At 33.3% G+C, this 26428-nt stretch overlaps 1 protein-coding gene across 4 annotated transcripts; it reads right to left on the reverse strand.

The window, feature by feature from the left end:
• LOC18611776 (sugar transport protein 8) lies at positions 361-26179 on the reverse strand. Of its 4 annotated transcripts, none has more exons than XM_007048206.2 (13): positions 25466-26179; positions 25321-25392; positions 25127-25231; positions 24607-24681; positions 21243-21317; positions 20975-21061; positions 19240-19311; positions 19000-19062; positions 15620-15700; positions 12609-12687; positions 1648-1967; positions 916-1542; positions 361-829 (listed from the first exon to the last, which is right to left on the reverse strand). In XM_007048206.2, the coding sequence occupies exons 1-13, from the start codon at positions 25472-25474 to the stop codon at positions 608-610; spliced, it is 1887 nt and encodes a 628-aa protein (XP_007048268.2). In that variant the 5' UTR covers positions 25475-26179; the 3' UTR covers positions 361-607. The 4 variants fall into 4 exon arrangements, with proteins under 4 accessions (XP_007048268.2, XP_017969925.1, XP_017969927.1 ...); XM_018114436.1 differs by having other exon boundaries at positions 15620-15703; XM_018114438.1 differs by lacking the exon at positions 21243-21317 and having other exon boundaries at positions 15620-15703.

Consider the following 26428-nt stretch of genomic DNA (forward strand, 5'->3'; position numbering starts at 1 on the left):
TCTAAACCTTCGCAACTCAAAAACCCTTTACAACCTCAAACTCCCATCAAGATTCACAGGATTCATCACCAAGCATCTCCTTTTTCAGCCAACTCCAATGGAAGCTTGGACATTGAAAGTGCAGTCAATAGAACCAAATAATTCTATTTAGATGATTTGTTGCTTTATAAGCAAATAACAAATTGGAAAGTCAACACCTGCTAAGCATAAGGAGAGAATATCTAAATGTTCAGAAACTAATCCATTTCTACAAAGCAGAAGGAGGAAGAAAGGAGGAAAGAGAAGGAAAGGGAAGAAAAGGAGTAATCAAGAGCAAACAATGAAAGTTTTGATTGCATTCAATTTCCAAACATCCACGTTTTGTCTAAGAATTACAATAACAAATATTTAAATTGAAAAATAACTATTACATGCCATGTTCAATACTATTAGTGGTAAACCTCTTCCAAAACCAGTGCTTATTCCACACCTTCTGCAATAACTCATCAGCTGGAATATTGGTCGTTTCTGGAATTAAAGAGTATATTACCATCCATAACAGGAAAATAAATATGGCAGTGACTACAAAAATCCAGAAATGGGACCAACAAGTAGCAAACAAATATCCCTATGAGATTATAAAACTCAAAATCATGGTAAAGCCCGTTGATAATAAGCTACCCATAACTTGTGATTTTGGAGGGAAAGTACTACTCGACCAATCTAATGGACCTGATGTCGAGGCAAAATTTATACTATAAATGATTGCCAAGATAATAAGTCCAATCGCTGCCTTCTTTTTGAGATAACCAGAAGGCTCCAAGGAGTGCAACATAACTCCCATCAATAGCTGCAATGAAAATAATAACATAACTGTCAATTCTTATTGTATGCATTTATTTTTGATAACAGCCAAATTGAGGCAAAGTAAATTACCTCAGTGATGAACATGAGAGCACAACCCCCAAGAAGCAGATTTCTCCTTCCAAATTTTGAAATTAGACAGGGAGAAAGTAAGATGCCAACAGCACATGCCACCAACACAGATTGAGCAGAAATCTTGGAGAACTCATTACTAAAGCCAATAGACTCAAAAAAAACTGGTCCAAAAAACAGAATCATTGTCGGCCCCCCTAATTGTTGGAATACTAGATGCAACAGTGCAATTGTTAAAGTTGGACGAGAGGACTGCTTTATCATGTATTGATATTGACTCTTTAGACTCTTTGCTGGACCAAAATCCACCAAAATTTTGTTAAATTCAGTGTCGACATCTCCTATACCCCTAACTTTCCTAAGAACTTCTTTCCCTTTTCTCAAATTTCCACGTAAAACTAAACTAACAGGGGTGTCATCAATGCAAAACGAAAAGATGAACAAAAACAAAGTTGGAACACTCAGACATCCCATTAAAATAGCCCAACCATTTCCACTACGACTCATAAGTACTTGTCCTAAAATGTTGGCTACTAATGTTCCTAAATAATTAGCAAAAGAATGAAAAACAGATATACGATCTTGATTTACTGAGTCAGGAAACTCTACTATGTATAGAGGAATGACCTACAAAATAAAGTGAATAATTCATCAGTTACACATACCTAAGCAAAATCATGTATATGAAAATAGAAACTCAAACTTTTACAATGAAATTGTCAAATACTTTACCTGACTACAGAAGCCAAAGCCAAGGCCAAGCACCACTCTTCCTCCAATTAGCATGAAAATATTATTTGATGCAGCATTAAGTATGACCCCAACAAGTAAGGAGAATGATCCTATTTGCAAGAGAGGCCTCCTTCCCCATTTGGAGTTCAATGCCATAGAGATCAGCCCACTTATCAATGCGATGAGGTATGATGATGATATTAGAAGGCGAACTCTCTGATCATTATACTTGCAGAAATTGTTTTCTTCAAAAAGGCGCTTCTCAAGTGAAAGGCCATGTATATTATTCCATAAAAAGCTCTTTTCTACTGTTATCAAACCTGCATCAAATTTAAATTTATGCATTGAATAAATCTGGATTCATGTAAGAACAGGTGTGCCTATAAGATTTGAACAATGAACAAGGTACTAAAGCATAGAAAACCAACCATATAAGACATTAAAAATTTAAAATGGAACAATTTTAGCAACCAATAATTAAATGAAAAACGAGCTACACTAGTGCTGAAATGAGCTACACATAACAATGCATGCTTAAAACAATGTTCCAGTTTGCTGCAAAATAAATACAACAAAAGATCAAATATGTTACAACACGTTTACAACCCTCCAAAGTCTAACCTTAATACCATCCCTTCACAATTCTAAACTTTGCATAATCAAATCATTCTCCGTGCCATTAAGTAGAAAAAGTAGATAAAACATCATGTATGTGATAGTAAATCTAACATGCAATCTAAGGTTCTTCTTAAGAGGTTCTAGCAGATCAAAGCACATCTGGCACTAACGTGCAAACAGTAGCAAGCATGGAGTTACAGCAATAGATTGGCAATAGCAAACTTCCCTTTTATTTGTAGATAGAAAAAAAGACTTTTACATGCATGCAGAAATAGATGACACAAAAACAACATGCATGCATGAAATTGAATACCTATACTTGGGCAATGACACACATATGCATGTGCAGAAATGCAAGACCGTGAGCAACCATAAACATGCACCAAAAGATAAGAAAGCTTACAAAATATTCATTTGTCATCCATGGGAAACATTAAGAAGCATCTACTAAATAACCACAATCCCAATCTTTTAATTAGTTCAGTAGGTTTAACCGATAACCAGTTTTAGAAATCAAGTGCAGAACCCATAATTTTTATCAAAATTCAAGCAAGTCGATGAATCGAGTACTTGGGAAGCAGAGATGAACAAAGAAAAGGTCTATTGATATTGTTTCAATGTTGTCATATTAAATAAACGTAGCTTTGATAAACAAAGGCATAAATGCTCATCATGCATCTTACATGTCTCTGCTTAGTTGCCAAAGTTAAAGTCAATCCCAAATTAATGGGCAAAATTTTGGTGCAAAGATAACCAAATCAGTACAAGTAACTGACACATAATTGATAGAAACACAGCACCTTTTAGCATGTCCTTTAATTATCTTGCTACCTAACTTATCCATAATAATAGCAAATCCAGATGCAGCTATAAGGACCCTAATTTCAATTTGAATTTCTTCGTATTCATTGATCATTTTTCAAAACTTTAAGATCAATTTCCCAACAATCAACAAGAAATTCTTTCAAGAATAACACAATCCTTACTATTATCATTAACAAATTGAGAGCTTTCAGATGAGACTACAAATATGTTTTTTTGGGTCACAAACTCTATACATTAGAGCTCTCCTGATAGCACATCAATGGCTTGGTTAGATAAACTTCATGTTCTTAAAAAGCCAAAAGCTAATTATTCATCAACAAAGATGCCCATACGTCCCAAGGGAAGTGTCCCCGGTAGATTGAAGTTCATTAACATTATCTTATCTCAGTTTGATTAAGTTGTAGTCAAGGGGGATTTTGGAAATTTTCTGTTTTGTAGGAATGGGCCATATTCAAAGGTCCATTGGGTTTTATTTTGGGTTTCGTTGAATTTTATTCCCAAGGTTAGTGGTTTTAGGAAACTTAACTCAAGTAGGGCAAATTAGTGTTTGTCTGCTCATATCTCTTTGTATCGCTGGTCTTTGTTTCTTGGCCTGATGTATTGCTAGTCTTACGAGGGTTAATTTTTAATAAACATTTGAGCTATAGAGATTTCTTGAAGAGTTTGTGATCTAAGTGATTGAATTTCCCACCCTTTGTTGATATAGTACCCTGGGCTACTGTTCGCAGCACAAGAACAGCATATATAAACTAAGTAGACAGACTTCCCTATTCTGTCCTACATCAGTTGGTATTCAAAGCTGAAGATCCCACAACCTTTTTCATCTCCCTAATCATCCATCTCTGTTTTATTCTACAGAGTTGTGGTAACCAACTGAACTTTTATCAAAGTTTGAAACTGTCAAAAAGTTTTGAGGCTTTTCTCAAGATCATGAAGCTGTCAAGGATATTGAATGGTCCAAAGGTGAAGTAGGCGCAATAAGTGTAAAAACTATTCCCTTCTCTCTATATATAATGTCTATTTGACTTGATTTTTTTTTAACTTATCTATCTCTTAAGAGTAAAAATCAAATCAAAATAAAATTTTAAAAAATTCTTAAAAAATTTATTTTTTTAACGAACAAAATTTAAAAAAACAGAGCTTTCGAAAGGTGCTTCCTTTTCTCTTTATTTTAAAAACACACTAGTTTTTCAAGAAATATCCCTCTCAATCAATCTCCCTCTTCTATCTTTCCCTCTACAAATCACTATTCTCCAATGTAAATCACGACCTCATTCTCCTCTACTTTTCTCTATAAACACTATTAAAAAAAAATAAAAGACTCAACAACAGAACAGTAAAATTTAAGATTTTTTTATTTTTACAAAAATTAAAAGAAAAGAAGACCAAAATTCAAAGCTACATTCACCAAAAAAAATTTTAATGTCAAATACATTGTTTCCTCTTTTTTTTTATTTCTTTGAAAATTGAAGCATCATGGTCTGATTGTTTGTTAGATCAACAAAAATCTAATACAACCATACAAGTTTGAGACTTGTTTTGTTTCTTTATAGATTTCTTTGATTTTAACTTCTAAAATCATATATAAACTTAAAACAGACTTGTTCTACTTTGATTTATTAGGTGATTGAAGATGCATGAATATCCTTTATAATTTATTCTATTCTGCTTTATGATAATCTTAACCAAAATTATAAATTATATAATTTATTTTGTCAAACAGTTTGAGTTTAATTTTAAAAGTAATTATTTTTCATAAGAGTTTAATAATAGCTATTAAGTTTAAAAAAAGAAACTAGACCAAACAAGCTCATATTGTCTTGTTTTGACTTTTTTCCTTCATTTTTTCAATTGTGATCTAAATTATTTTGAATAATTTATCAAATTAAATCTTAATAATTAACATTTGAAAACTACTTTATTCAAAGTTTTCAATGTGATATTTTTAAAATTTTAATAAATGATCATTTGAAAATAAAATGGAGTAAAAGTTGAAAAAATTTGACCAAAATGAGAATTTATTACTCTATATAAAAGGAAGCCCAACAAGGCTTTCCATTTTGGCCACATCATCATAAAGGGGTGGGGATCCAGTGAGTGAGAGTTCATGACAGATGAAAGTGGACTTATAATTGAAATGGTCTAAAAGGACAAGAATCATGTCGAACTACCTTAACCAATGGGGATTCAAACGGATTGAACTCAAGGGTCCCATGTATTTCTAATCATGCCTCTCCCTCTTTTATTTATTATTTATTATTATAATTTTGGTGAAAGCCTTTCTCTTTCTCTTTTCATTCTTTTTGTTTTTTCTTAACAAATGGATAGAGTTAATTATAAAAATAGAATAATTGTTTTCTATATTAGATACAGAAAAGAAGGAAAGAAATTGCTTTTCCTTATTAGTTATAGTAGTTTTATATTGCTATATGAGATCAAAGAGGTGGAAGTAACAAAAAAAAAATTTAATTGTAAAATCGTAATAAACTAAAAAAACTTTAATTAAAAGAGTGTCTCTTTCCATTGACATACATCTCATCTCCTTTACTTTTTCTACTTAAAAGTAATCAAAATTACACCATCACCATTGATAATGATTATTAATAATACCATAATTCAAAGGTAAAATTGCCAAAAAAAAAAAGGAGTTGTAAAGCTGGAAATTATTCGAAATAATTCAAATAATGAGAGAATTAAAGAGAAATATTACAAGATTATAATATTGATTTGGTTCCTTGATCTTAATTCAATACCTTAATAGCTTTTATTAAAAATTTTAAATTTCAACTTCATTTGTATCAATAAAGTTAACAATTTCAACCAAAGTTTTATCATATAATTTATTTCAAATCTAGAAATCCAAATATGAATGACATGCTTAATTCGGAGAATGAAACTATCATTCCTCCTTATTTTTTATTTTCTCTCTATAAAATTGTTTATTTCATGAAATGATCATTTGTTAGAATGATTTAAAATTAATTTCGATCGAATTCAGCTCGACAAAATATAATGTTAAAATTGTTAATAATCTAGATAAATATATTTAATCAAGAAATTTCACATTTATAACACATTGTAGACAATTCTAGAGATTTTCAAAATATTGAATTTGAAATCTACTTAACTCAATAGACTTTATTTGAATTAGGGTTTAGGGTTTAAGTGAGAGGAAGTTATTTTATTTTTTAAAATCATATTGAATATGCTTTAAGGTTTAAAGAGGCTATCATGATATTTTCTAAATAAAATTGCTTTAACTTAATAATGTCGATATAGAACCACTGTATAGCCCCTACTACGTATCAAAAGCAGAGGAAGAAGATGATGACATGGCATTGAACACTGATGTTGAAAAACTTAATAAGGAAGGACGTGCTGACGCGGAAGAGTCACAGCAAGAGCCAGGAGGTAGACAAAATGATGAAGATAATATTGAGACAGATAGCTATCTGCAACTCAAAAGAAAAAAAGATAGCTATCTGCAAAGAACGGACCTAGTGAGAGCAGTTAGGAACTTAGCGAGGAAGGATACTTGCATGAATAGTAAAAAAGATTTGATAGTTGGTAGAGATTTGAAAGGTCACTTTAATGTGAAAAGATTTGAAAGGCCACTTGGATGTGAACAGAAAGGAAGCTGTAGGGTTCAAATGGGAAGATGAAACAAAATTTATTTTGTTTCTCCAACAAATATTGTTGAAATTAAATTATTTTTGGGTTCCAAATTAAATATTTATCTTTATCTAGACAATGTTGAAACTAAATTCCGTTCTTTTTGTTAAAAGCTCATGATTCTTATTCTGTCAAAATTTCATATTTTTATCTTTAAGATAAATAAAGGAAGCTCCACAGTGAAGTTTATAATGTTTAACAAATCGGACTATCAAAGTCTAGTTTGCCTAGTTTTTTAATTGGTTGAAACGTGGCCGTATCAAAGTCTAACACGAAATTCAATTTAATATACTTCACTCATTGATGGACATGGAAAAACATCACTTGGTAGATTTTTCTTTTAGGGGTCATTCTCTTCTTCTATCAAGCCTAATATTTAATATTCTTGATCTAGGGTACTATGGTTCCAAGCATAATAGATGATATCTTTGATTTAGGATACTATGGTTCCAAGCATAATAGATGATATCCTTAATATTACTTAATTATATCCTTGATTTGTAGTGCTACATTTCAAAAGATAATGCTTGATATTCTTGATTTAAGGTACTACAATTCCCATTATAATTCTTGATATCCTTGATATGTCGTGAGATCTACTTGATATCCACTGCTTAATTATCCTTGATTTATAGTGTAATGATTCCAAGCATAATGCTCAATATCCTTGATCTGGGGGTCCTATGGTATCAAGTATAATAAATGATATCCTTACTATGTCATGATATCTGCTTGATATTCACTAAATATCCTTGATCTAGGGTGCTACAATTTCAAGCATAATAAATTATATCCTTGATATAGGGTATTATGGTACCAAGCATAATACTTGATATCCTTAATCTATAGTGATATAGTTCAAATCATTATGCTTGATATCTTTGATTTGTAGTGCTACGCTTCCAAAACTAATGCTTGATATCTTTGATCTGAGGTATTACGGTTCCAAGCATAATAGATGATAACCTTGATATAAGGTATTGTGGTACCAAGCATAATGCTTGATATCCTTGATCTATAGTGATATAGTTCAAATCATTATGCTTGATATCCTTGATCTGTAATAATACGCTTCCAAGCCTAATGTTTGATATCCTTGATTTGAGATACTACGATTTCAAGCATAATAAATGATATCCTTAATACTACTTAATTATATCATTGATTTGTAGTGTTACATTTCCAAGCATAATGCTTGATATCCTCATCTATTGTGATACAATTCAAATAATTATGCTTGATATCTTTGATTTGTTGTGACATCTACTTGATATCCACTGTTTAATTATCTTTGATTTGTTGTGATACCTATAAAAAGTTTTTTAAAAAAAATATGATAAACACAACTATTACAACATGTATTTTTGTATCCATTTGCAACGCACAAGTTCATTTCTAGTATATATAAGACAGAGGGAGTGCTACAAATGAGGTAGAGGGACCTTTCTAATAACTACCCAATGCTAGCTTTAGAGAGAAAAATATGGAGGCAACCATTAATCAAGAGATAAAGGTCTCCAATCTAATTGAGAGTTCAATCAGATTGTATATAGAATACTAGTTCCAATAAGAAAGTATTAACCTTTTTATGTCTCTTCATATTCCTAATCGTAGGGGATCTGATTTATTGCAAGTTCTTGTAGAATTTTTTAAGATCCATTTGGTAATAAGAAAATAACTTGGTGTGGGAAAATTTCTGTGTAAAATATTTTATAGAAAAATTTAATGTTTTATGATATTTGGATACGGTGGAAAACATTTTCTATTATTTGGGTCATCCTATGGAAAATATTTTTCACCAACACTAGTGGAGTTGAGTGTTAAAATGATAAATGATCAAACCACTCGAGAGATCCCTATACTCATACATTTTATTTAATTTAGTCTCTCAATTTTGGAAATTGCTCTCCAATTTAATTCTCTCCCTAATGGCATCCAATTTAGCCGTTAAATAAAATAACGTCAATGTTAACATGATAGCATGGGTAGATGTGGCGCTACCACATCAACATTAAGGCTTAGGTTACTAACATGGCACTGCCACATCATGTCAAAGTGAGGTGGCATGTTAGGAGGCTACCATTTGGCATGCCAAGAGACTGCCACATAGCATGTTAGGATATTGCCACATCACTCTCTTCTTCTCCAAAATATGATGTGCTTTCACCAAAATTCGAACCAAAAACCACTAACAAATACACTAAGACGCTTACCATTATGCTTAAACCCATTGTTACTAATAATTTATTACTTTCATGTTTTGTTACTCTTTTTCTTTCTTATTTTTTTTTTAAAAATTACGTTGTTTTGTAACCTTTGTACACTCTTAAAAACACTAACTATAAAAAGATCTTTTTCTCATTATTTCCTTCCCTTCTCTCTCTACCTCTTTTTTTTTTTCTCTCCTCTAGCTAGGGGTTTTTAGGGTGTAAGAAGGCTTCAAAAAGTCGTTTTAAGAAAAAAATAAGAAAGAAATAAAGAAAAAAAAGTAAAAAATTATTAGAAGTATGGGTTTAGATATGATGATAAGTTTATTATTTTGGAGACCACTTGTCCCGAGTATTTTGACCATTACTAAATAGGAGTTGATTGTCAATGATATTTTGACCTATCATAAATAAGAGTTTTTTTTTTTAATTGGAGGAAGGGGAAAAATACAATCCGCCGTTGCAGGGATCAAACCCAAGTTACTCATGTGACAGGCACGAAGTTGATTACCAAATAATGATTTCATTTGGTTTTCACATTAAAATCAAGAATGAAAATAAAAATGGAGAAAATTAATAATGATATTTTTCAAAACATTTAACCACATATGGTAATGAAAGTAAACTCTAATTTTCGAAAAAAAATTCATCTCATCATTTTTTTACCATAACATCAATATTTATCAATTGTGTAAAACATTTAAAACCTATAATTATAAATGTGTATTCATCAAATGACCATCATTGAAATATTTTTTTTTTATAATTATTAGTAAGATATATTCAATTTATAAATAAAAATATTAATTGCATTAAATGATTTCATTAAAAATATTTTTTTAAAGTTAAATATTAATATTCATCAAACCAATACTACTAGGTTTAGTCTAAGAGCATTTTTTCTGTTTTCCGAAAAATATCTTACGCCTCTTAAAAGTGTAAGACATTTTAAGTGGTCAATAGATGTTTTTCTGGTTGACCTGTAAAATGCTTTACATTTGAAATAAATTTTCTGTCTCCAAATAAGCATAAGCTCTGAATTCCGGAAAATATTTTAGCTTGACCCTTATTGTCATTCAGTTTTCCCTCCATCTTTCTCTCTTTATATGATGTCTCAGCTTACTATTCACTGCACAAGAACAATGGCTAGAAAATCGTTTTCATCTAATTCTGCTGCTGCCAAAAATTTTCCAACAACCTCTTCTTGCATTCCAGCCTTTTCATGAGACCAAGTATCATCTAAAATAAGCCCTGAACCTGATTTATACAATACTTTTGAAACTTAAAATCCCTATTTTTCTATTCCTAGCCTACCATAAACCCAAAGTAAGTAGATTCCCCCAGATCTGTCATACATGCTCTAGCCAGCGAAAATATAGATGGTTTTGCTACAAGGAAACTTAAGTACCCATTACATTAACAAGTAAAAAGATGCGCCGGAGGTGACGGAGAAGAAGATTGAAGCAGTTCCTGAAGTACTGAGTGTAGTGGCAGGTAGAATAAAGTAAGAAAAGAACTAAAGAGTAGAAAAGAATTAGAGAGAGAAGCTCTCAAGCTGAGAATGTGTTAGCTCTTAGGGGAAAAGAAGCCCCTCTAAATGACTTGTGAAGCTCTATATATAGTGCTAAAAGTGACGGTTACTCAAGAATAGGTTTTAATGCGCCTAATGAATGACATTATTATGGAACATTAATGTGAGTAACCGTTACTGTAATTGGATGTAATAATACTTGTTCTCAAGTAAAAGGTAATAGAAAAGAAGCTGTACGACAATAGGTACAAGAGAAGAAGCTGTACATGAATAGGTATACGAAAACAAGATAAGAGGGTGAAACACTTGTACTTAAGGAAAGGGTTAAGAGGAAGACCTTTTAACTACCTCCATATCTGAGCCACCAAGCCACCAAGCCAAACTCTCTGGAATATCCCAAGATGAAAGTAACCCATGAATCCTGCCACTTATTTCGAGTCGCTTTCACTATCACCCAAGTGAAGTGGTTATTATATTCGAAGTAGCTGTTCTACTTGTATTAATTGTTCCATGGAGTAGTGTTTTACTTATTCTAGTTGTTCTGCTTTAAGTAGTACTTCACTCATTTTAGTTGTTTTGAGCGAAGTGGCGCTTCACTTGTTCTAGTTATTCTGCGTGAAGTAGCACTTCACTTGTTTTGATTGTTCTCTGTATAATATTATGTTGTAACATAATTCTTTAGAGTAACAGTATTAACCAAAATCAAATATCTACAAGGATCACTGTGAGACAAATCACGAATTTGGTCAAACATGACATAGCTAAGAAACTGATCAAATGGTGAATAACAAGATGAATTAGTAATCATTCTACGTTTGATGAATACCAATGGAAATTACTTGGCACCACCAATATCTGGATGGAATAGTAACGATTTGATGGAAGATTCATATATGACTAGGTTTTATTTTGCGTGAAGTAACACTTCACTTGTTTTGATTTTTCTCTGTATAATATTATGTTGTAGTTCACTTGTTCTAGTTATTTTGCGTGAAATAGCACTTCACTTGTTTTGGTTGTTCTCTGTATAATATTATGTTGTAACATAATTCTTTAGAGTAACATTATTAACCAAAATCAAATATCTACAAGGATCACTGTGAGACAAATCACGAATTTGGTCAAACATGACATAGCTAAGAAACTGATCAAAGAGGGAATAACAAGATGAATTAGTAATCATTCTACGTTTGATGAATACCAATGGAAATTACTTGGCACTACCAATATCCGGATGGAATAGTAAGGATTTGATGGAAGTATCATATATGACTAGGTTTTAATGCTGATAGAAAGAGCTTCTACTGCAGCCAAAGAAAAAGAAAATTTATCACATTCATTTTTATATTTTTAGTACATGCAATTTATGAATTACTTTATGAGGTCAGAAGTCTAATTTTCAATTCATGTTCCCTAGGGGCAACTTTTTGTTGAGTTTAGCTTGCTGTAGGAGCTTCTAGGACTCTTCCTGCTACCCGGATTCCTAGCAACCTTTTCCTTTCAGCTCCAGCCTTCTTTTAAGATCAATTTTAATCAGATCAAGCTCTATTTCCTAATTATCAAGCCCTAGCAGACTCTAAATTTGTCATACATCAGTTTCTTGAAACCCTACATTTGTGATATAAAAGTTTTACCCTTTCAGTTATATAGCTCTTATTTCATCCATCAACAAATTCGAATCATTGTGCATATTGATGAATTGTGTTTATGTAGCTCCATACATGCCTTTTACACAAAATTGTTCTATTCTTCATGAATCATGATAAAATTTCTAACACTTTTCTCAATTTGGATACAGTCTTCAATTTCAGAAAGTCTTATGAACCCATTTCCTTTAGATAAGGGAACATATGAAGCTAGAGCACTTCATTTGTGTCATCATGCCATTCATGTTCTTTCATACCTCTTACCACTATTCATCAACCACCCTTAACCCAAATAATTCTTGCTTCTTTCCCGTGCAAATTAATTCACTTCAGTCTAGCTGTTCTAGAGTTATATAAATAGAAAGCATAAGATATATGGATAAAGATGAATATAAAGGGTATCTAATAATTAAAATAAGAATTGAAAATTCAAAATGTCATAAATAAAGCTTCAAGGAGTACCTGAAACTCCAATATCATAACCAAGGATGAATCCACTCAAAATCACAACTGCCCAACAGATAACCATAGCTCCAGTTACCTGGTCAAGAGAAAAGTTTCAAATTCAACAACCCTGAATTTTGATCTTATAGCGGAAAGTTGTTTTGGTGGAGGGGAAATGGACTAGTAGTCAAAGACATCTGCAGTATTTGTACATGGTTGTGTATATATGGTGTATTTAACCTAAATACACAAGACACGCAGGAAAATAACAAAGAGTAATAAATTCTTTTTGTGGTTAGAGTAATATAGTCAATGTAAAAAAAAAATTAAATAAATGGTTAAACATAAACAAATTAACTTATAAGGAGCAAAACACCAACAATGGCTAGTCCAATGTATCAACAGCCCCACAAGACTTTTATTTAAGTGTGAGAAAGGAATTATGATAGAGCATACTGGCAGCTGCCTCTAAAGCTGTTTAGGCACTTTAATGAAGGTTCTAATACGCAAGCCTATTTTGGCACATGCACATTATTAAGAAGTTCTTTAGTTATAGAAATCAGGAGTTGCTTAAGAGGGACTTCCCATCATTTATATGTGCTTATTAGCTGGGTAGCATAAGACTGTTGTAAGGTGTTAAAGACTGATATATATAGTTATGGTTGTTAAAGACTAATATATATTGTTATGGCTTATGTAGGTTTAGGGCTATGTAGGTTTAGGGTTGTTGTAGTTTTTTCATATTCTCTAAACTATTATGAATAAAATAGCCACAGTGTGGAAATTAACTTTGTCTAATATATGAAAGGAGAAGTTTAAATGGTATTAGAGCCTACCTATCCAAAACCCTTAAAAAAAAGTAGGTACTTTTCAGATCTTTGTAACTATGTGGATCGGGTTCTACTAAGATTGGTAGGCCCTGTTAGCTGAATATGCAGTTCATTGGTTCCAATTAGTTGATTTGTTTTTGTTAGGTTGTTAGTATCATCTATAATCCATTGCCATTAACTATTGCATTGTGCTACTTGATTGTTTCAATAGTGGTGTTTAAGGGTCAGTGAGATGGTGTCAGAAAGTAGTAAGAGTGTGGAGGTTGTGTCCTCACATCACAAAATAGTTGATGTTATGCCAGCTGGAGATGGTTCTAATTTTGTAGAATGAAAGTTTCTAGTGAAGGTTGTTGTAAGAGGACTTGGGAAAGAAGCAAATCTTACAAAACCTCGTCCAAATAAAGATGTTGCCAAGGTATGGATGATAGATGATGGAAGATTGTTTTCTCATATTGTTACTTGTATTGATAGAAAGATGATTCTTTCAATGCAACATACTACAATAGTTAAAGAGTTATGGGAGTTTTTGCATGAGTATTTTTCAACTACAAAGAATATGAAGAGTTTATATGGTTTATCACGGGAGGTTAGTCGTCCAAGTCAGATTAGACAGACAATTATGGATTATTACTATAATTATAAGCATGCTAATGAAGATTTTACACTGCCATATGTGGCTAAGATGAAAGTATAGTGTGAAAGACTATTTGTCTTTGGTTGGCTATCTGGTTTAGATTCAGAGTACGACGTGATTTGTTCTCAGCTCTTGGCTGACAAGGATGTTTCTTCATTGTTTGATGTGATTACCACCATCCTGAGTGCTACCAAGGAAAGTGTTCTTACTACTAGTGATGTGTCTGATCGATCTGCCATAGTCTCATAGGGTACTAGTGGGTTTGGCAATGTATATAGAGGAGGATCAAGTGGGGAAGAGGCAATTTTAGAGGAGGTTGTAATGGAAAAGGATCGAGTGGTCGTGGAGGTCCAAGAGTACATTATATTAATGGTGAAAAAGGTCACCTCAGGAATCAATGCTCTAAACCCCTGCAAGGACAACAAAATTACCATTATCAATCTCCTTCACAGGGGCAACAACAACAACAGCAGTAGTATCAGGACCCCTCTAAATTTGCTCATGCAGCATCACAAGTTAGCGACTCCACCACACTCCGCACTGAAGGCCATACTCATATTTTGTCCATAATGATTTGGTTCCTTTACTCATATTTTGTCCTGAGGGGGAAGCAGATTTTTTGCGAAGCACATTCATGATAGACATGATGAAAACTGGAAAGTGATAGCTTTGAGCAATAAGAGCTAGAAATACATGCTGATTTAAGAAAAAACCTTGCTGTACTCAAGGAACAAGGCATGGTTATGGTGAGGACCACACTTAAAAGGTATTTTAAAGGTGCATATAAGAAACTTCATTCAAGGACTGCAGGTCACTACAAGATTCTCAAGAAAATTAACCTGAATACTCATGTCCTTGATTTTCCTGATTATGAGAAGCATAATGGGAGCTTGAGAAGGCTTTATTAGTTGCTTTTACAGATTAAACTTAAGCTTAGTTGCTAAGTTCTTAGGTTCTTTTACATGTTCTTGAGTTTTAAGCATGAGCAGTTCTTTGTAAATTTTCTGGTTCGCTGAAATGGGCTTATTGTTTAATACTCTTTTAGGTTGAGTTTGTTAGTTTCCTAACTAGAGCCTAAGCATTTATTAATGTCCTTGTCCATCTTGAAGTACAAGAACTTATTCGACGATAATGCTAAGAGTTTATACCTATCAATGTAATGTTTCTATTGAGCTATAGAATTGTCATGAGAAAAATTTTATTACTGTTGCAGTTGTGAATTATTCAATCACGTGACACAAAAGAAGGCTTTTGGTTAGATTTAGGCATGATAAACTTTTCAGTTATTGAGAGTACCCAATTACTTGCTTTGAGATCCAAGCTTATGCATGAGTTATGAGTAATCCTAGGTGTTAAGCTTACGGTTTTCTTCTTTGTCATCTTCAATTTTTTATCCATTTCTTAAGAATTCAAGCTTACCATGGAACCCCGATCACATAGCTGCCTTACATCAAGCTACAGATACAAAAGGCTATTTTTCAATAGCTTCCAATGTATTTAAAGAACATGCACAATTGCTAAAGAGAGATCCATAATGTTTTCGGAAGAAATAGAAAGTGACTAACCCGAGAACGAAAAGCACCAATGGTTGCAGGGCCCTCCAAAACATCAATTAGAGAGTGATGTGCCAACGACGAATTTGTCTCCTGCTTTTAATACATAGAAAAAAAGTTACTACATTTCAGATATATTGGTGAATGACTAAGCAAATATTCAGAGATCATCAAAGGAAAGATACAATTACATTTATACAACTTTTAAACAAAACATGCTTTTGCTTATATTTTGTAGGGGCATTGTGGAAATTCCAAAGGGAGAAAGAGAGAGAAGATCAGCCTTGCTTATAAAGACAACAATACAATTAAGAAAGTCAAAGAAAACATATAATCAGAGTCTTTAATTGGAGCAAGACTTATCTAGGATCCTATTTGACCTAGAATTGATATCATTGTCTTATCTTTGTGTTTCATGAGATATTATTTTGGAGGCTATATTTTATTTCAGAACATTGTATTTTATATTTTATATTTTATTTTCTTCAGGTTAAAGTTCAAGGGTATTCTGTTAACTCTCAGAATTACCGGATATTGCAAAATTGGAGTCTAAAAGTCATTTTTTAAAGCTCATAAAATTTTATTAGGTTTATTTAATCCTTAGGTTTCAATTCTGTGAGTTCAGTCAAGCTAGTTTTGGCTGTTTGTTAATCTCTAAGCATGTTGCTCACATGCACACTGGAGTTTTTGCATAAGCATTTATATGAATATGTTTTGAAATAAAGCCATGAATATGTTTTGATATAAAGCCAACAAAAGTGGAGGTAAATGTAATTTTGGTTGTAGAAAGAAAATGATATTTTTTCAACCCAAATTATCCTTCAAAGAAAGAGTCATATCTAATATATATTAATTGCATGTACATATAACTGGTGACTTCCAAAATGCTACTTGATTGGATTTTAAACACTAACTATTCACCACAGGCATTTCTTTATATATTTGCAAATTTAGTGATGGACAGAAAACAAAGCAATTAAGAAATCAAAATAAAGAAAACCTAAAAATGACAGACTTGATCTGATGTGACTTATATAGGATGCGGTTTGCGCTAGAATAGATATCATTGTCAAATTTTTTTCTTAAGGAATAAGGTTGGAGGTATTAATCAGTTTTTGCTTTTCTTCAGTTTAACTTTCGGGGGTATTCTATTAATACCCAGATTTGCTGGAAATTGCAAAATTAGAGTCTAAAGGTCATAAGCATTCATATGAATATGTTTTGATATAAAGCCATGAATATGCTTTGATATAAAGCCAAAGAAAGTGGAGGTAAATGTAATTTTGGTTGTAGAAAGAAAAAGATACTTTTTCAACCCAAATTACCCTTCAAAGAAAGAGTCATATCTAATATATATTAATTGCATATACATATAACTGGTAACTTCCAAAATGCTACTTGATTGGATTTTAAACACTAACTATTCACCACAGGCATTTCTTTTTTTATTTGCAAATTTAGTGCTGGACAGAAAACAAAGCAATTAAGAAATCAAAGTAAAGAAAATTTGAATATACAGACTTTGTTTGATGTGACTTTTATAGGATGCTGCTTGCGCTAGAATAGATATCATTGTCAGATTTTTATCTTTCTTAGGGAATAAGGTTGGAGGTATCAGTTTTTGGTTTCTTCAGTTTATTGTTCGGGGATATTCTATTAATTCCCAGATTTGCAGGAAATTGCAAAATTAGAGTCTAAAGGTCCTATTTAAGGTTCATTTCTGCTATTAGGTTTTTGGTTCCTTGGATTTCTATTCTGTTTCAGATTGACATTCAGCTTTAAATGATTATCTTTCAATTTTAAAACAGTCATCTATCACTAAGATCTTCTACAAGTAAATAAGTGATAGGTAGCACTAAAAGGAGTAAGCTGATTCAGAACAAGTTACAGTATATCCACTTGACAAGTTATATCTTTTAAACAAGAATATTCTTGTTTAGATGATTGTGCCAGAGAATTTAAAGAGCTAATTGTCAAATCATGACTAATTAGATTAAGTGTAGCCTGAATTTTTAAAAATTCAGTTATGAAAATGTGAAGCAAGAATGAGCATTGAACTGTACTATAACGGAGATATAATTTAGGTTTGAAAGAGAAGAAACTAGTTTAAAGGAAGAGGTTTTTCATTGACAAAAAACGCTGAAACCCAAAGATTGAAAAGGTATTTTGTAATGATCCTTAGAGAACTCATAAACCTACTAGAATCATGATTACTAACAGTAAGCAAACTAGTAAACAAGTAAATAACCAAAAAAAAAACATACTGAATCCCAAAGATTGAAAAGGTATTTTATAATGACCCTTGGATGACTCATAAACCTACTAGAATAACAATTCCTAGCAGTAAACTAACTAGTAAACAAGTAAAAAACCAGCATTGACTGCAAGAAGACAAAAATAACTTCTAAAAACTTCTAACTGATCTTTACTCAACAAACCTTCAATATTTGGACAAATGATATGAAAAATTTTAATCCATCCCTACTCAAGTCCAGAATTTACAATTAAATTAAATTGCTAGTATTGAATTTATAAATACAAAAAAATAAAGCTCTTCTCCCATGGCTGCAAGGTTCTCACCCAGTCAAGAAAACCTTGACCTTGAGCTTTAAAGTGTTGAAGTAAAAGAACCAATCAAGTTTTTAAATTGCTATATTGATTGTGAAAAACTCAAAAGTTATTGAAACTTGACCATCTCTCTTGAGCACAAGATTGATATGAAGCAACTTTTCTTTCTTTCCTTGACAATAAATTGGTTACGAATGATGGCCCTACTATGGAACCTAGGTTTGACTTGAACTGAGGTTGATTCTTCTAAACCAGAGCAACTCTATTAAAAAAAGGTACAGGCGGACAAACTGAAATGAAAAAAGCAAAGAAAATATCACCAATCTTTCTCAGAGGTTGTGCCATCCCTAATCTGACAGAGGACCTTCTTCCAAATTTTGAAAGAATATTTAGTAGGTGCAAAATTAGAAAATAGGGGTTTTCTTATATGGGCTTGTTTGGAATTTTTTTTATTTGATTTTGCTTTATTTATTTAGATGGGCTTTATTTTGTTTATATAGGCTTAAATTTTGGATTATGAAGTTCGTACAAATAGGGTTTTGTGAGAGAGGTTGGCTTCTGATGTTTAAGATTTTGGAGAATTTTATTGAGATTTTCATATCATTTCTTGAGTGTTTTGTATGAGATTACCTTTTCTACATCATAACCACCACTCACCAAACCAAGAGAAAGCAGTAATTAACATTTTCAAATTTGAAAACCCTCAACAAGAAAACAAAAAGAAAAGAAGATCAAGCATCATTAATCCAGAACTGTCTGCACTCTTTTACTTAAGATCTTGACAGGTATATTTCTTAGAAATTAACTAATTAAAAACTACGTACCAGAGAACCAGTGCTATTGTCAATTTCAATCTCTGTTGTCCCTAGAAGCAACCAGTTTGTCTCCTGCTTGGCAAATATAAAACTTACTACATTTTCAAAGATGCATTCTAGAAAACATAAGCAACAATTTTTGGGCAAAACATAAACCAGACAAGCTGACCCTACCCAAAGAATTTGCCAACTTTTGTTTTATGTTTAAGCCTACTTTTCTTTAAAACAGCAAACAAGAAAGCAGCCAACCTGAGGATGAGTAGCAGAAACTGAAGTAGAACCCTGCCCAACGTCCTTAACATCTTGGTTGAATTTTGTTTCCTGCATGCAATGAAAGCATTGATGCCTAACCTTCCACAATTGAAACAGCATACTCATACATATATTAAACCACAGATGATCTTAAAGCATATACTCAGGACAGTTTCTGCAGTTGATAAAAAAACAATAGCTCTTAAGGCATCGTTGTTCCTTGGCATTGTCCTAAAAGTAGCAGAACCTATATTAGCGACCTCTACTGCTGAAGGAACACAGACCTTGTCAATAGGAAAAGTGTAGGATAATACTAAATAGATGTTTGTTCATGATCAATATTGAAGAAAGTAGACCGTAATCACTGAAACGAAAGCAGATGATTGGAAAACCACACTAATATATTCTTTGCTTAGGCTCAAACCTGATCTCATAGAGTTCAAACGAGCAAGAGTCTATTAAATTACCATCAGATGAAATTAAATACATGGTAGCAAATGAAGCTATATAGTTCAGGGGAGTTCTTAACAATCTGCATCAAATGGCTTTAGCACCTACTGCAATCCTTCAAGACAATATGACCATAGTCCATGAGTACTACCCCTATTGCTTTATGCAAAATCAAAGCAAATTTATCTGTACCATCATCTCATTAGAGATGTGATTGATAGGAAGTGGCCTCACTTATTTCATCAAAAATAACTATCTTCAAGTTGTTGCTCTCACAAAAGTTCTGTATTTTCAGAAGCTTGAGAAATTCAAGATTTTGAAATTAACAGATTGAAAACAGAGAGTTGAGAAGTAGGACCAGTTCTGGCCCTTGCGGCATGCAGGTAACTGCATGGAAAGGGTCAGTTCTCATCCTTGCTGGTTTGGGCAAGGCTTGATGGTGGCCCCTGGCTCAATGGCACTGGATTTTGCCACCAACAAGGTTGGAGGAAAGAGAAAAAAAAAAGCAAAAAATGTAAAGAGAGAGAAAAAAGAAAAAGGAAACAAAATTGGGCTTATTTGCTTTGAAAATGAAAAACAGAGAATTTCTTCCCCCCATTTTTTTCACTTTTTGATCTCTAACATTTTAAAATCAACATCCACAACTTAAAATTCCACGTGGGTCTTGACATTAGAACAGTTACACAAGGAAGCTGACATGTAAATTCCATTAGTTTTAATGAACCAAACAAATACAAGGATCACATTGCTACCATTTTAAAAAGGTAAGTAATTCACAGGGAACAATTTAAAGGTTTGGAACCAGAATAGATACCAAATAAAAGGTTTGCTGCGGGTAAAAATTACCCAATAACTAACCAGTAAACAAGTAAATAACCAACTTTCACAGCAAAAAGATAAAACCTAACATTTAGAAACTCCCAGACTAATCTAAACTCAACAAACTTCCATATTTATGCACATGAACTGAAGATTTAAAATCTGCCCCGGTATACCAGAATTTAGAATTAAAATCCCAAATTGCTATAAGAAAACTTATAAATAAGAAAGCAATGAAGCTTCTTCCTCCATGTCTTCAACCTTTCTCATAGGTTGTACCATTCCTAATCATTCGCACCAAATCAACAGAAAGCAATAATTAGCATTTTCAATTTGAAAACCCTCAACTGAACCAATCAAAAAATAAATATAAAGCATAATTAATGCAGAATTATCCACGTTATTTTATATAAGATCTTTGTAGGTCTGTTTCTTCAAAATTAACAAATTGAAAAGCACTTACCGTAGAACCAGAGACACTGGCAGAAGTAGAAGCGGTGCCATTGTCAATTTCAATCTCTGATGAACCTTGCAGCAATCGACTTGTCTCCTGCTTAAAAAGTATAAAAGTTAATAAGTTTCAGATATGCTTTTTAGAAAAGAGGAGCAAGAACCTTTTTGGCAAAACACGCATCCCACAACAGACCCTAATTCAAAGATGTTTCCATCAACCATATCATGATCTAGAAAACTATTTTTCTCCACAAGTAGCAAACAAGATGATGGCTAACGTGAGAAGTAGAGGCAGAAACAGAAGTTGAACCTTGTGCAACGTCATTCTTAACATCTAGGTTGCATCTTGTCTCCTGCTTGCGATAAAAGCATTAACACTCAACCTTCTACATACGAAACAGCATATTTATCCTCATTTTAAAACTGACACAATCATGATGCATATCTTCAACACAGATTCCTTAATTGATCATGAATATAACCCCTAAGAATTGTTGTCACTTAGGCATTGTACTAAAAGTAACCTAGCTGCTACTTGCAACCTCAACTACTGAGTGAGCACAAACCTTGAAGGGATTATCATTACAAGGAATTGTAGGATAAAGCTTAAATTTAAATGTTTATGATTAATATGGGTGAAAGTCGACCACATTCACTTAAAGTAAAAGTAGATGGTTGGAAGATCAGACCATGATACATTATTTTGCTTAGGCTCAAATCTAATCTCCTGAAGACAAGGAAGAAAGAGTGTGTTGCGTTAACATCAGATGAAGTTAAAAACATAGAAGCAAATGAGACAATTTTTTTTTTTTGTAAAAGCAAGAAATGTATATTCATCAACCAAAATAAACAAACATGCTGCAAAAAGTCCTTAGTCAAGGAAAGATGAAGACTTGTGACAGCAAAGAGCAATTCGCAGAAAGCTCAGGAAAATAAAAAATACATGAACCAGCCATAAACTGGATTCCCACCTGTCTGGAAAAGTAACAAAGAAGAGCAAAAAACAAAACACACACTCCCTCCCCTGAGACCATACACAAAACCCACCCTTTCCATCATCAAGAAGCAAATCAGCACAAATCAGAGCACCAACCACGCCAGTCAAAAGGGCCAGAGAAGACTCAAAGACAACCACAACTCCACATCAAACGAGATGAATTCAGCAAAAATGACTCAGCAGGAGAAATCAAAAAGCAAGCGCAAACATCCACCCAACTCAAAACAGGATCACAACAAATCTCACCAGAATACCAAGAAAATGAAAACAGATCAAAAGGTGACACACCTCAAACAGCCCAAGAGAAAAAGAAACGGAAGCAGGACCAAAAACAGAAGTCACCCGTTAAGAAATTTCATTAATGTGATTGATCATCAGCGTATCAATCTCTCTTTCAACCCCTGCCTTGGCAAGAGAATCCGCAACATTATTCACCAATCTAGGGATATGTTGAATATGCCATTCTTTAAGCTTACCAGTCAGGTTCATGATGTGAAGAATATGTTTCCTATGTTTCCATGGTGCAGTATCAGGATGCTCAACCCACCTGATAGCCGTAATGGAGTCACTTTCTAAGACAAGGTGATGATCGACCCACCTAGAGGCTACGAAGATGAGAAGAGCTTCTTTGATATCAAAAAGTTCAGCTCTGTTAGCATCACCCATACCAATGGCTTTGGAAAAGGAAATAAGAATGTTACCTTGACAATATGGTCAAGGTGAACTCTTAATGATGCTCTAAAGGTTTTGGAACCTACTTCAATCCTTCATGGTCATATGACAATGATAATAACTCTAATGTTTTACGTAAGATCAAAGCAAGTTGAGTTGTGCTATCAATTCATTCAAGATATGATTAGTAAGAAGCTTTTTTGATTACCTTTTAGCTGTTGCTCTCACCAACCTGTGAAATTTAAGAAGCACTTGAGAAATTCAAGGAGATTTTGAAAGCAAGACAAATCAGCAACCATCTGGCACTTTTAGTATTTTATAGGTCATGTGGCATGAGGCCACATCCAGCCTTGCCTGGTGCCAATCTGGCTTGCCAAGGCTGGATCTGCCCCTGCTATGTAGCCCATGTTGGCCCTATTACACCAACTAGGACCAGTTCTGGCCCTAGTAAGGGTCAGTTCTCGTCCTTTGTTGCTTTGTTAGGCTCAAGGAGACCCCTGCCTCAACAGCAGTGGGTTTTGAGACCAAAGAGGTGGGAGGAGAGAGGTCAAGAAAGAGAGAAAGAGAAGAAAAGATAAAAAAATGTAGAGAGAAAAATAAAGGAAAAACAAAAGTAGGCTTATTTGCTTTGAAAAAGAAAATCAAAGAAATTTTTCCTTCATTTTTTCACTTCTTTTTATCTCTAATATTTTTTGATATCAGTATCCACAAGTTAAAGTTCCGTATAGGTCTTGACATTTGAACAGTGCCGCATGGATGTTGACATGCAGCAATAACATGTAAATTCAGTTTGGTTTTTTTTTTTTTTTTGAAATTTGTAAATTCAGTTAGATTTAATGAACCAAATTAATAGAAAGATCACATTGCTACCATTTTAAAAAGATTAGAGATTCACATGTCGGAACCAGAATAGAACCCAAATAAAAGGTTTGGACTGCAGGTAAAGATTACCTGATAACATTAGAAAACAAGTAAATAACCAACTTTGACTGCAAGAAGATAAAACCTAACATCTAGAAACTGCCGGACTAATCTAAATTCAACAAACTTTAATATTTAGGATATGAACTGGAGATTTAAAACCTGCCCCAGTTATAAAAAGTGGCCAGAATTTACAATTAAAATCCCAAATTGCTTACAGGACTTCTAAGAAAGCAATAAAGCTTCTTCTTCAACATCTGCAACCTTCTACCCTGGTTGGAAAAACCTTGACCTCAACTTTTAAAGTGTTGAAGCGGAAGAACCATCAATGCTGAGCTTTTGGATTGCGAAAAACACAATAATTTAGGAACTTGAACATTTCTTTGGAGCAAAAGATTGATGTGAATTATTTTTCCATCCCTTCCCACCAAATTTGCTAGGAATAATGAAGGCCATTACTGGGAATCCTAGGTCTGGCTTGTACAGAGGTTGGTTCTTCTCAATCAAAGCAACTATAGAAACAAGTCTAGCTTGGAAAAGTGAGAAGGACACAGCAAACAAAGGATCATCACATTTCTCATAGGTTGCACCATCCCTAATCATTCCTCACCAAATCAACAGAAAGCAGTAATTTGAAAACCCTCAACTCAACCAAACAGAAAATAAAAAATAAAGCATATTTAATGCAGAATTTTCCACATTTTTTATATATGATCTTTATAGGTCTGTTGCTTCAAAATTAACAAATTGAAAAACACCTACTGCAGAACCAGAGGCACTGACAAAACTAGAAGCGGTCCTATTGTCAATTTAGTCTTGATGACCCTTGGAGCAATAGATTTGTCTCCTTCTTGTAAGACATTAAAGTTAATAAATTTTCAAAAATGCATCTTAGAAAAGATAAGCAAGAATTTATTGGCAAAACACCTATCCTATAGCAGACCCTAACTCAAATGCTTTGCCATCACTATTTCATGATCTTCAAAACTAGTTTTCTCCACAAGTAACAAACTAGATAGTGGCAAAACTGAGTCAACTAGATAGTGACTAACCTGTGAAGTAGAGGCAGAAACTGAAGTTGAACCGTGTCCAGTATCATTCTTAACATCTAGGTTGGATCTTGTCTCCTGCATGCAATAAAAGCGTTAATAATCAACCTTCCACGTTAGAAACAGCATATTTGTCCTCATACTAAACCAGACACAATCATGATGCATATAAACACAGATTCCTTAGTTGATCATGAATATAACCCCCCAGGGATCATTGTCACCTTGGCATTATACTAAAAGTGGCATAGCTTCTACTAGCAACCTCAACCTCTACTGCTGAATGAACACAAACCTTGAAGGGATTGTTGTTACAGGAATTTGTAGGATAATTCTTAAATTAGAATGTCTATGATCAATATCGGTGCAACTAGACCACATTAGTGAAAAGGTATATATCCAAATCTTGGACTGCAAGAAATAAACCAAACTTATAGAAACTCTCAGACTAATCTGAAAATCTAAAAAGAAAATAAAGGGAAATGGAAAATATCATCCACAAAATTATTCATTAGTATCTTACCAAATGACATGTGCCGCATGTGCAAACTGCAGTTGGTTCTTCTTTCTTCCGTATTTTCTTCTCATACTTCTTTTGTAACTTGACAAAGCGTCCATAATTGAGAACCTACAAGTTCAAAGCAAGTTTTAGTGAAAAAACAATACAGATTTTATGTTTGAATTAAAACAAAAAAAAAATCTAAAATGTCATCTTACTCGAGGTGGAGGGCAGGTGCCGCAAGTACAAACTGCATCTTGACTGGAATCCTTTCTATCTGTTCCTCCTCCCTACAAAAACAAAGAAGGATTACACTTAAATTAAAGCGAAGGCCTCCAAAACAAATTAAACATTCTAATAAACCTGAAGCATCGTGGATGATGAAAGAAGAGTAGATCAAAATGGATTAGCAGCACTCCTTCCATTTGTATAGCTGATTTTTTATTTTTATTTTTTGCTATATGCAGTAGGTGTTTTTCCTGCTTTTTCTAAGACAAATATAGAATTACTTCAAGGTGACAAGAAATAGTTTTTATAGTATTTTGCTGCAACAGAATGCTTGGTTCATTTCCCGGCAATGGCTATCCTGAAGCTGAAAATATTATGAGACAGAAATATCCTCCATCATTTTAAAAATTACCATAAGTTATAATTTTATTTCTCTTAATTTCTTTTTCTCTATCCATCTGTCTCTCTCCTTCTATCACTTAATTTTCTCCACCGCAGTGGACAGCATAAGGCGGTGGTGACGGCGGGCTGCGGCGTCGGGCAGTATCGGTATTTTCAAGGTCGGAATTGGCCGGCGGAAGTGCCGTCTGGTGTTCCCCGGCCAAATCGAACCGCGGAAGCGCCGGATCCTGCGCCTCCCGTCTCATCTGGCCACTGGAAGCGCCGGATCTGGCGCTCCTCGGTCAAATCCGGCGCTCCATGGTCAAATCCGGGAGTGGGAAGGGCCTGATCTTGCCCTCCCTCGCCAGATTCCGGTGGCCGATCTCGGACTCCACGGCCATATCCGGCCTAGCCACAGGGAGTGCATATCGGAGCTCCCTTATGATGTGGCCGGCCAACGATAGGAAAGAAAAGAAAATAAAAAGAAATTAAAATGAATTTAAAATAAAATGGTTTAAGTTTTAATTCTAAATTATAAAAAGTTAATATTTCAATTTAAAAATTAATGATTTGGTTATTTATATGTTAATTTAATATACATTGCAACGAAGATTCTACATAATTATATAATTATACACTTTCATCTAATTTTCTTTATTTCTATATACTTTCAGGCACTAAAAAAAATATTAAATGTTCAAATTGGGGTTAAATATT

Source organism: Theobroma cacao, chromosome 1 (assembly GCF_000208745.1).
Source record: "Theobroma cacao cultivar B97-61/B2 chromosome 1, Criollo_cocoa_genome_V2, whole genome shotgun sequence".
In the NCBI taxonomy this organism is placed as follows: domain Eukaryota; kingdom Viridiplantae; phylum Streptophyta; class Magnoliopsida; order Malvales; family Malvaceae; genus Theobroma; species Theobroma cacao.